The sequence below is a fragment of the Girardinichthys multiradiatus genome, chromosome 2, assembly GCF_021462225.1.
Source record: "Girardinichthys multiradiatus isolate DD_20200921_A chromosome 2, DD_fGirMul_XY1, whole genome shotgun sequence".
Classification (NCBI taxonomy): Eukaryota; Metazoa; Chordata; class Actinopteri; order Cyprinodontiformes; family Goodeidae; genus Girardinichthys; species Girardinichthys multiradiatus.
The window spans coordinates 27,955,461-27,967,080 of NC_061795.1; the positions used below are offsets into that span (position 1 = coordinate 27,955,461).

General features: G+C 37.7%; 1 protein-coding gene across 2 annotated transcripts; it reads right to left on the bottom strand.

The window, feature by feature from the left end:
- Positions 1-595: 595 nt before the first annotated feature.
- si:dkeyp-59c12.1 (Ras-related and estrogen-regulated growth inhibitor-like protein) lies at positions 596-2,280 on the bottom strand. 2 transcript variants are annotated; one of them, XM_047349725.1, is made up of 4 exons: positions 2,103-2,280; positions 1,959-2,012; positions 1,800-1,876; positions 596-1,684 (listed from the first exon to the last, which is right to left on the bottom strand). In XM_047349725.1, the coding sequence occupies exons 1-4, from the start codon at positions 2,149-2,151 to the stop codon at positions 1,262-1,264; spliced, it is 603 nt and encodes a 200-aa protein (XP_047205681.1). In that variant the 5' UTR covers positions 2,152-2,280; the 3' UTR covers positions 596-1,261. The 2 variants fall into 2 exon arrangements, with proteins under 2 accessions (XP_047205681.1, XP_047205672.1); XM_047349716.1 differs by having other exon boundaries at positions 596-1,687; positions 2,103-2,275.
- Between the last annotated feature and the right edge of the window lie 9,340 nt (positions 2,281-11,620).

The window sequence follows — 11,620 nt, forward strand, 5'->3', positions numbered from 1 at the left end:
GAGCTACAATTTCAAATTATTGTGGATTTGTTATCGCTAATATTTGAATAAACATCCCTTTCTGGATGCCAAGAAAGCCTGGGCTTTTTGTAGCCAATAACAAGGACCTGGTATAATTATGTCTGGGTATTTGACCACTCCTCCTTCAGAAGTTGTAGAGTTCCTTTCCATTGAAATCATCCTACTCATCAGGAGGCAAACAGATCTGATATTCCAAAAACCAGAACCAATTCAGAGATAGATATTAATCTGCTTTATTCATCCTAAAACCAGTTTGGATATGTGTTTAAAATTGTTCTCTTGTTGGAGCCCCCCGATTTCACCCAGGTTTGAACCACTTAATTTGAGGTGAAATTAAAAAACTTGAAGTTAGTCTTCCATCTTCATTATTCCACTCAGTTTGTGCAACACACCATTACCACTGGCAGGGAAGCAGACCCTAAGAATGATCCTACCACTACCATGCTTGACACTTGGCAGAGCATTCTTGGGTTTAAAAACCTCACCTTGACCAGCCAAGCGCACTTCTTGTTACTGAGACCAAATATCTAAACTAAATTCTCATAAGCCAGAAAAGAAGTGATGGGACTCAATATGGGAGACCAAGAAAATATACAGTGTGTTTATTTTTATTTCCAGTTGTAAACAACATTTCACAGGAATTGAAAAACGATATAAAAAAAAAAACACAGATGCTTATTTTCTCTATTCTAGCAGGACATACATTGTCCTACAAGCTGCATTTACTCCTCTGTGCACCAAGTATTACACTTCAACGGATCTTCACGGGTTTCAAAACTTAGATTGTATTCAGGGCCATATAGATTTTTAATCAATTCATTAGTACACTTTTTGTGCACTAACTCATGCAGTTTTTGGCTTTAAATTACAGATGTTTATGAAAGGTGGTTTTAAGACTCCTATGGTATAAGCATCTCTCACTGGTTTAAAACAGGAAGAATTTAAGTCCACTTTTAGGTTTAAAGACATTTAAATTAGGGGTCCACTTTTTTTTATAAAACACATAAAGATTAAATACACTTTTCCCATTTTCTCACAAAACAGTTTTTACAGGTCAAGAAGATCAAAGCCATTTTTCCTGTTTATGTTGAGGTCTAGGAAACATCTCCATGTGTCTCTTAGTTCATATTTTCTGTAGTTTAATGGCTTTTTCTAATTTAAAGTCTTTTCATATAATTATTGTTTCCATCTGGTTAAATCCCCACAATGTCCAGACTCTCTTTCCACCTCCGTCATGCTCTTAAAGTGAATCTGTCCTTCTTCTGGCAAACACCGCCGACATGGTTTTCACTATGCCCTTTAACCTCAGAGGCCTCCTTGTGGTGAGCTTGCCATCTTTCATCCTGTCCACAAGGCCGTTAAACACAGAAAGAACGCTGTGGTAGTTCTCTGCAGCCGAGGCCTCAAAGAAAAGGGAGTCTGTGTTGACGGCCAACATCCGGCCCTCCTCACTTAGCACTGTTCGTCTGTGGTGCAGGTCCCTTTTGTTGCCTACTATCGCTATGGGGACCTTATCCCCGTTGAGGCAGTCTTTGGTGGACTTGATCCTCTGAACAAGCCTGCTGACAGCGTTGAAACTAGCTCTGTCACAGATGCTGTAGACCAGGACGAAGCCATCTGCCCACTGGACCTTCTTATGGAAAGGTGAGGCTTCCACAGACAACTTCTGAAAAATAAAACATTCAGTATAGTGGCACATAAGTTCAGTTCCTTCCTACCTGGTTGGTAGTTTACCACCAACCCTCACTTATACAGTGCAGGCACTAGTATCTCAATACCTGAGAGTAAGGAGAGTCCCAGATGTTCAGAGTGACCTCCCTTCCATCTACTATGAAACTCTGACTGTAGATGGATTCTGAAAAACAGAAAGAAAGCTCTGCATCAGGGTTCATTGATTAAACAGGTGTCAAAGTTAAAGAAGCATAGTGGAAACCTACCGATGTCTCCATATTCACCAATGAATTTCCGAGTCAAGAGACGCACAGTCATTGCTGGAAAGCAAAACACCACCTTATTATTATCATCATTATCCACTCACAAGTAACACCAGCAGCGCGTCTTCACTGAAAAAAGTATTTTACCTGATTTCCCGACACTTTCTGTCCCAATAACGACGATGTTGGCTTCCATTTTCAGAGAAACACTACTTGTTTGAGGTCCATGTGAGGAAGAGGAGGTCTGTCGCTGTGTCACCGCAGCCGTCTGAAGGCAGCTGTTATAGGAGGGATGGCTGGGCGGGGTTAACAGGCACACAAAACAACAGTCGGACCGCCGCCATGATTTAATGATTTCTGTGTCACGTGGTATAGGGACAGAAAGAAATATCAAGTCTTCTTTCCACTGTACGGAAAAGATGCAACCCTCCTTTTATTTCTCTTTCTTTCTTTCTTTCTTTCTCTTTCTTTCTTTCTTTCTATATTTCTTTCTTTCTATATTTCTTTCTTTCTTTCTTTCCTAGCGTTATAGAAGACAGCGGAATTTTGATTGTCTTGACATCACTCCGTTGCATTACACTATAAAAATGAATTTAGCAAAGCATTAAATATAAGCCAATGCAATTATTACAGTTTTAATTGCACGTCATAGATAACAAATGTAAGGATAACGACAGTGAAATCGTAACATTAGCTTCTTTATTTTAGTAATAACTCCTAACAAAACATTTTGATTAGAATTTAACCAAAGATGTTGATCCAGTCATCGGTTTTGTGTTGTGTCAAGCCGAAAACAGTAAGGCTGATATGTTATTAGTTTACTATAAATTAATCTGACAACTTAGAGCAAATAAAGAACTGCCCTAAAACTTGCAGGTAAGCACGTTTCTGTATTAAAAAGAGAAATGTAAGTTTGTATCCACCTTTAGAATGGTTTGATTGCTCATGTGCCAGGAAGGAGTTTTCATTTTATTACTGAGACACGTATAAATAATTGTTGACATAATTTAAGGAAATGGCACTTCTTAAGTTATTTTAATTTTACTAATGAAATTTCGTTTGCACATTTCCATGTGTTTCATGAATCATCCACCTGGGGGTGCTGCAACACCCTCCACACCCCTACTTCCAGCGGCCTTGCATAGAGGACAACTAAAACGCACTAAATGTTCTTAATGATTTGTTAGAATTTAACAAATTTAATTAAGGACATTCTAAAACTTAGTTGGATTTTATCTAACTTATATGAGTATTTTCACTGTTAAGATCATATCATACTTAATCAGAAACACGGATTAAAATCTATTACAATAAAATGTATGTAAATTGTTAAAACAATTGTATTTGTTTTATGAGTGTAGTAAAAACTAACGCTCACATTTTGTAGTGTGGCTTTAAATAATCTACTCTTTTTGTACCAGGTGGAACATCAATGTCTACAGGTTAATCTATTTGCAAATGGTACATTTGGGAAATGCTCATAAAATTCATTATCAGCTGGCTCTCGAATGTCGAATAATGCTAAAATATGATTTGTGTTTTTAACCATGAAGTTTATGGTCACACAGCAGGAGCATAATGCAATACGTCAGCAATCACTTCTTACTCTATTAAAAGGTTCGAGATAAGGAAAAAAAAAACATTATTAATGGTAGTTCAGACATGCAGACTTGAAGCTACAGTAATATAAAATTCATTATTCCTATGCATATATATTGACAAAAAGTTATGATAATGGTTTTGAGTTTTATCATCTTCAAGACTTAGCCTACAGTTGAGCTGAGAGGGAAAATGATCTTAGGTTCAAATTCAAGAACTATGTTCAATGTTTTAAAACCAAGCTGCTACTTGTGAGTTAATGTTTGACTTCAACTGAGGTCAAATTCAAAGAAGCTTTCTTTAAACCAGTGCAACCCCCAAAAACTGCAAAAATAGTCAGGCTGCAAATTAATACAATGTTCAGAACCCAAACTGAGGCTGTAGTTTTTGGTAAAGTTTGGGTTGATTGTGGAAAAAATTGGAAATCCAGAAATATGACTGATAAAGGAGACAAGTACAATTTAAAAGAATAAAAAAAAATCCTTAATGCTCCGTTAACATTTCTGAAAGGTAATAAATGCTGTTGCATATAGTATTCTATTTGCATCAAACACTGTACTGCCAAAGGTTTTCACTGGTTGGCGTTTAGAAGCATGCTGAGGGGACTGAGGGCATGGAAGTGTGTAGAACATCTAGATTCAATTATTTGAAGGAGTGACTCATTACTTTTGGCAATAAAGTATGTTTGTGAAATCTAAACCTAAGGGAGATAAAAGAAGAGTGTTGAAACTAATTTATACTGCAGTCAAATTGCCTGTTAATTTACACACTGACAGTGGGTTATGTTATATTTGTCATTTAATTTCATGAAATACGTTCATTTTTTCAGTCACCATCTTAGCTCTCTTTAATTGCTTTATTTTGAACATTGAGCATTACAGAACAAAACCTTTGCCCATAAAAAATGAGTAATATCAACAAAGGATCTTGGCTGTTTTATGTTGTCTGGAACCTTTACAATCTAAAGAGCCATTTTGACCTCAGTCCAGCTAAATTAAACTTGTTTAGAGCCACAAATGTTTTATGACATTGTGAAAAAAGACAACTTATAATTTTTGATAAATATCTACTACAGGAAACTTATCTTTTTTAAACAACCACCATTTTATTTCTATTTTCCAGTTTTATAATAAAGAAAAATGTAAAACTTTTGCAAAAAGAGGATAAATACTTTTTCTTCTGGGATGTAGACGTTTTTTCATAATTATGGAGGGGGGGGGGGGGGGGGGGGAGTACATATTTTTCAACCTAATGACAGGAAAAATAGAGGTAAAAATACATTATTTTTACTTTTAGTGTCATTCTGTTTATTCTGTTGTGGAAAGTCAATTATTACAAGAACTGAAAAACTGCTAAAACCTGCATGTATTATATTTATGTATATTTGAAAACATTAGTTGGTTCTTTATCATTTTTAGCGACAGTCACTGAGAGCCACTGTGGAAGGTCCAACGGGCCACTTAGGCTCCAGAGCCGCAGGTTGCAGACCCCTGGTCTAGTGAGAATAAAACTGTTCTACTCAGAGCTGCCACAAGGGGGAAGTACAGTTTAATAAACGTCCCGCCAGTTGTTTTCTTTCCCCTGGTGAAGACAACCCCTTGTGGAGACTCTGGACATTGATTGGCTACATTAAAAAAAGGCCTTCAGATAATAATGGCTGGGATAGACTGTCATTAGCCGGCCCTCTTGTGCGTTTGGGTGACTGCTTGTGTGGCTACCTTTCTGAGGACTTTTTATATTATACTACTGGAGTAAAGAAGTTTATTGAAGCTGGGGATATTTTCTCTTTTTGTTCTTTTTTAAACGCTCTACTTGAGACTGTATCGTCATCAAAACGTTGTAGTTAGGCCTAAATAGCAGTAAGAGTGATGGATTTTGCAACAGTAAAGGTTAAGTACAGTAAAGTAGGTTGGAGAGACAGTGAAGGGTTTCAAGAACACCACAACAAATATTTGAACAAAGTCACATTAACCTTCCTAACAGAGAGAAAGTTGTCACCATATAAGGAAAAAAATTAATTCTAAAGTAAATCAGATTAGATTAGAGTTGGGTTTAGTTGCACGTTCTATTGATAGCTTTGGAGAAAGTCCCTAGACAAGGAGCAGGGTTGTCCTTTCAAGTAATGGAAACATCCTCTTTGTGTGTGTGTGTGTGTGTGTGTCACAGCCTTCTATTTATCTGTTTATCTTATCCAGATTTACTCACTCCTGCTTCGAACTGATTTCTCCTGGTTTTCCATAAACATGTATCACATGAAAGAAAATGTCTGCAGTCATGAAAATCACATTCCAACTAATTTTTTCTCTCAAGATGTAACATTTGGGCACATTTGAAAGGCGGTTGTGGCTGTTTTCCTGTGTTGTGGTTTCTATTAGGTTAAACAGAAAGCTTTCATATCATTACATTTTCTGTTTTTTAATACACGACAGTATTCATAGGCATAAAACTATGAGATTTTGATTATACATGATGTGGCTGTGATCATCAAGCTGTAGCTGACGTATAAAGATAAAGATACAGAGTAATGCATCACACTAAAACAAAATCCTGTCTTCATTTTCTCTGCATGGAGCGATTAGCACATTAAGGAACTGACTAATTACAAATCAGTGACAAATAAAACTCGATCATTTGTAAAACCCATCAGGAGGTTTATACTCATGTTAGTTATTTTTGCAGGTTACTGTCATCAATGACATTGGTCTGTAGTTTATCCTGCTCATCATATTCTGCAGTTAGATACTTGAGAGGGTTCTTGCATTTACAGCCTGTTTTACATCATCACACAGAATCTTAATGAGATCAGGATCTGGGCTTTAACTAGGCCAAGGACTTTCCATTTCTTAATTCTCAGCCAGTCCTTGGAGGATTTACTGGTAGGTCATTGTAATGTTACAGAGACCAGTTTTGCTTCACTTTTTTTTTTTTTTACAGATGGTCTCACATTTTCCTGATTTAGAATCTATGGTAGATTTTGTGATGGTGAACTGGCCAGATTCTGCTGCAGCAAAGCATCCATAAACCATTTCCACAATTCCAACTCTGTAATTTACAGCTGGTATGAGGTTCTTTTCTTGGATTTCCATATTTGGTTCTCCGTTTTTCAGTGCAAATATTAACATTTTTTGACTCATCTGTCCAAAAGATATTTTCTCTAGAAGTCCTGGTCTTTACTTTAGTCTGGCTCAATGCTTTTTAAGAAAGTAAAGGTTTGCTCTCTAAACACCTCGCATGAAAGTTAAATTCTCTTTCTGTTTCTTCCTGATAGTAGAACCATGCAATTTCAAATCAACAGTAGCCTGATGACAAGTTAGGGTTTTTCGTGACTTATTTTAGCATCCTGTAGTCTGCTCTTATAGGGGACCTTGCTTGAACAGCCAGGCTTGAGTTTGTTGGGAGTTGTTTTGAATGTCTTCTTAGTGTACATTTTTTTCTGATTTCATATTGTTTTAATTCCTCTTTAAATCCCTTACCAGACTCAAAAGCTGCTACAGTCTTCCTTCTCATGGCCTCAGGCAGTTCATTGGAGCTAACCATGGTGTTCACTCTCACTTCAACAGCCAGGAGCAAACTAAACTAAATGTCTGAGGTTTATTCAGCACAAACCTCCAACAAAAAGCTGAGAAACAATGTTTTAATCATGTTCTCTGGATGTGATATGCAGGTGTGGGATTTTCAGTTGGAATAAAGATAGGAGTCTCCTTATTTATTCCTTACCAGAACTTGCATTTATTAAAATAATATTTTACTTAAGCAAGCTTTTCTTCAGTATTTATTTGTTGTTTATGTTACTTGAATTTCTCACTGTTAAAAGCGACATTAAATATCCGAATGTCCAAATGTGTTAGAAACCACACAGGATGTTTTTCGCATGACTCAACATGTCATTTAAATAAACAAACAAACATAAAATCAGTATGATTTACAATCAAGTCCCAATTCTTTTCAATCATGTGACAACATGTCACTACCAGCATTGACCATTCTCGCTGTAACACGTTTGTGTGACTTTCACAAAGATACCAGATGCACAATTGGTTTTGTGGCCAGCAAACAAGCTACACTCATGATTCACACAGATGTGAGGAAAGCTGGCAGTATGAATGTTTACAATAAAATATACAAATGACAATGAAAAAAGTAGAATGGAATATTCTGTATTCAGTATTGGATTGAGTCAAATTCAACTCTTAGTTTTCCTCAAAAGCAAATATTCTTAATGCTTAAAACTCATAATTAGTTTATTGTCCAAGAGGTTTTTTGAGTGCTTGTTTTATACTATGATCTTATAGTGTTTGTCGTTTTCCTTTGGAAGTCAAATTGTCTGGTAAAAAATGTCAGATTTGAAATGAATTGACCCAGCACCCTCTAAAAATTTTGGTGTTTCTAGTAATTATGCATATAACCTCTTAAAATAAATTATTATTTTATTGCAGTAGCATAATGTTACACTATGAATTTTGGAAAAATCTACCCTTAATTTCAATATATTTAATAGAGGCAGAAATAACCTCTGTGTTAGGAAAAATATTTTTACAAACCACTAACAGTTCCTATAAAATAAATCAAACTGAATCATCTTTACGTTTCTGTGATAATTTGATTGTTAATGACCTTTTATTTCAACTAAGGATACTCAATTTCAAGACAAACAAGAATAGGTCACAACGCTATTTCTATCATGGAAGCTTAGGTCCTTCGATGTTTGCAGCAAAATGCTGCATAACTTCTATAAGTCTGTTGTGGAGAGTGTGATCTCTTCTGGGGTAGCAGCATCAGAGCCAGGGACAAAAGCTCAACAAGCTGATAAAGAAGGCTGGCTAGGTTAATGGGTCTCCTCTAGAACTTTTGTCTAGAACATTATGGAGAACCCTGACCAGCCACTTCATGAGACTATCGTACGACAACAGAGTGTCTTCAGTCAGAGGCTTCGTCAGATCCACTGTGAGACAGACCACTACAGGAGATCCTTCCTGCCCACAGCCATCAGCATCTACAGGTCCTTCTCAAAATATTAGCATATTGTGATAAAGTTCATTATTTTCCATAATGTAATGATGAAAATTTAACATTCATATATTTTAGATTCATTGCACACTAACTGAAATATTTCAGGTCTTTTATTGTCTTAATACGGATGATTTTGGCATACAGCTCATGAAAACCCAAAATTCCTATCTCACAAAATTAGCATATCATTAAAAGGGTCTCTAAACGAGCTATGAACCTAATCATCTGAATCAACGAGTTAACTCTAAACACCTGCAAAAGATTCCTGAGGCCTTTAAAACTCCCAGCCTGGTTCATCACTCAAAACCCCAATCATGGGTAAGACTGCCGACCTGACTGCTGTCCAGAAGGCCACTATTGACACCCTCAAGCAAGAGGGTAAGACACAGAAAGACATTTCTGAACGAATAGGCTGTTCCCAGAGTGCTGTATCAAGGCACCTCAGTGGGAAGTCTGTGGGAAGGAAAAAGTGTGGCAGAAAACGCTGCACAACGAGAAAAGGTGACCGGACCCTGAGGAAGATTGTGGAGAAGGGCCGATTCCAGACCTTGGGGGACCTGCGGAAGCAGTGGACTGAGTCTGGAGTAGAAACATCCAGAGCCACCGTGCACAGGTGTGTGCAGAAAATGGGCTACAGGTGCCGCATTCCCCAGGTCAAGCCACTTTTGAACCAGAAACAGCAGCAGAAGCGCCTGACCTGGGCTACAGAGAAGCAGCACTGGACTGTTGCTCAGTGGTCCAAAGTACTTTTTTCAGATGAAAGCAAATTCTGCATGTCATTCGGAAATCAAGGTGCCAGAGTCTGGAGGAAGACTGGGGAGAAGGAAATGCCAAAATGCCAGAGGTCCAGTGTCAAGTACCCACATTCAGTGATGGTCTGGGGTGCCGTGTCAGCTGCTGGTATTGGTCCACTGTGTTTTATCAAGGGCAGGGTCAATGCAGCTAGCTATCAGGAGATTTTGGAGCACTTCATGCTTCCATCTGCTGAAAAGCTTTATGGAGATGAAGATTTCATTTTTCAGCACGACCTGGCACCTGCTCACAGTGCCAAAACCACTGGTAAATGGTTTACTGACCATGGTATCACTGTGCTCAATTGGCCTGCCAACTCTCCTGACCTAAACCCCATAGAGAATCTGTGGGATATTGTGAAGAGAATGTTGAGAGACTCAAGACCCAACACTCTGGATGAGCTAAAGGCTGCTATCGAAGCATCCTGGGCCTCCATAAGACCTCAGCAGTGCCACAGGCTGATTGCCTCCATGCCACGCCGCATTGAAGCAGTCATTTCTGCAAAAGGATTCCCGACCAAGTATTGAGTGCATAACTGTACATGATTATTTGAAGGTTGACGTTTTTGTATTAAAAACACTTTTCTTTTATTGGTCGGATGAAATATGCTAATTTTGTGAGATAGGAATTTTGGGTTTTCATGAGCTGTATGCCACAATCATCCGTATTAAGACAATAAAAGACCTGAAATATTTCAGTTAGTGTGCAATGAATCTAAAATATATGAATGTTAAATTTTCATCATGACATTATGGAAAATAATGAACTTTATCACAATATGCTAATATTTTGAGAAGGACCTGTACAACGGCTCTTTGAAGAAATCTGCATAACTTGAGCTACAACAACATTTAATTTTCCTTTGGCATCAATCAAGAACTTTTCAATTGAATTTTAATTTAACTGAATACTGAAGAACCTTGAGAGACCATTGAGTAGTGAATTAATAACATCAGTATGAGTGATTAAAAAGTCACAATCTTCTGTAGAAAAGAAGAGGAAATGTGAACACATAGCTCAGTTTTTCTATGAAGCAGGGGAAGTAATGACTGCTCAAAAAAGCTTTGGTGGAGTCATTGTGTATTATAACATAAACAAGTTTTTTTTCATCCAAAACTGTTTCACAGGAAGCTGGTTCGCCTGTGTGTGCTTATGCAAATAAATCTTCTTACAGACTTAACTTACACTATTTTAATGTCTGTGATTATTTGCCTTTCCCCCTCTTTCTGGAGCAGTGATAAGAAAAGAAACGGAACATTATCCTCTCACTGAACGGCAGCGAATGCCACTCCTTCTTTCCTTGATTTGCAATTTCACTCTAAATGGGGAGCTTAAAAAAGAGGGGGATGAAAATAAGCTGAGGTGAGGCTTAGTTCATTTGAGATATACAAAAGTACTCATTTGAAAAATATAGTTTAACAAAAACCAGCATGATACAGGAGAAAGGCTGCTGATGTAAATTACATTTAGACTCAAAGGTCCTACAAACTGGAGCATTTTATAATATTTGTACCACACATTGCCAAAAAGTGATTAAAACCTTTTAAATATATATATATATATTTTGTTTTTTTATTGTCACGACCGCTCAGGGCCACAGAGCTTTACAGTACAGTACAGAACATGATTGTCAGCAGTTGGTAGCAATGCTATAGGTGCTATAGTTACTGCAACTACACACACACACACACATTAGGAAGCTATATACACTGCTCAAAAAAATAAAGGGAACACTTAAACAACACAATAAAACTCCAAGTAAATCAAACTGTCCACTTAGGAAGCAACACTGATTGACAATCAATTTCACATGTTGTTGCGCAAATGGAATAGACAACAAGGGGAAATCTTTGGTGATTACCAAGACACACTCAATAAAGGAGTGGTTCTGCTTGACCACCCCATTCACAATCACATGGCCAAGGTACTCCGTCTCAGAAGAGGAAAAAACACACTTCAAGGGGTTCACCGTCAATCTAACAGAGTTGAGACGGTCAAACACCGCCTGCAGATGTTCCAAATGTTCATCCTATGTGGTGCTGTAGATGACAATATCATCGAGATATGCAGACGCAAAATCTGAGAAACTGCATAGCACCTGGTCCATTCATCTCAAGGTAGCTGGAGCCCCATGCAGCCCAAATGGCACCACTGTAAATTGGAAGAGACCCCAGGTGTTCTAAGGCCGTCAGCTTCTTTGATTGCTCTGTGAGTGGCACCTGCCAATAATCCTTACACAGATCAAGTGTGGTCAAGTACTTTGC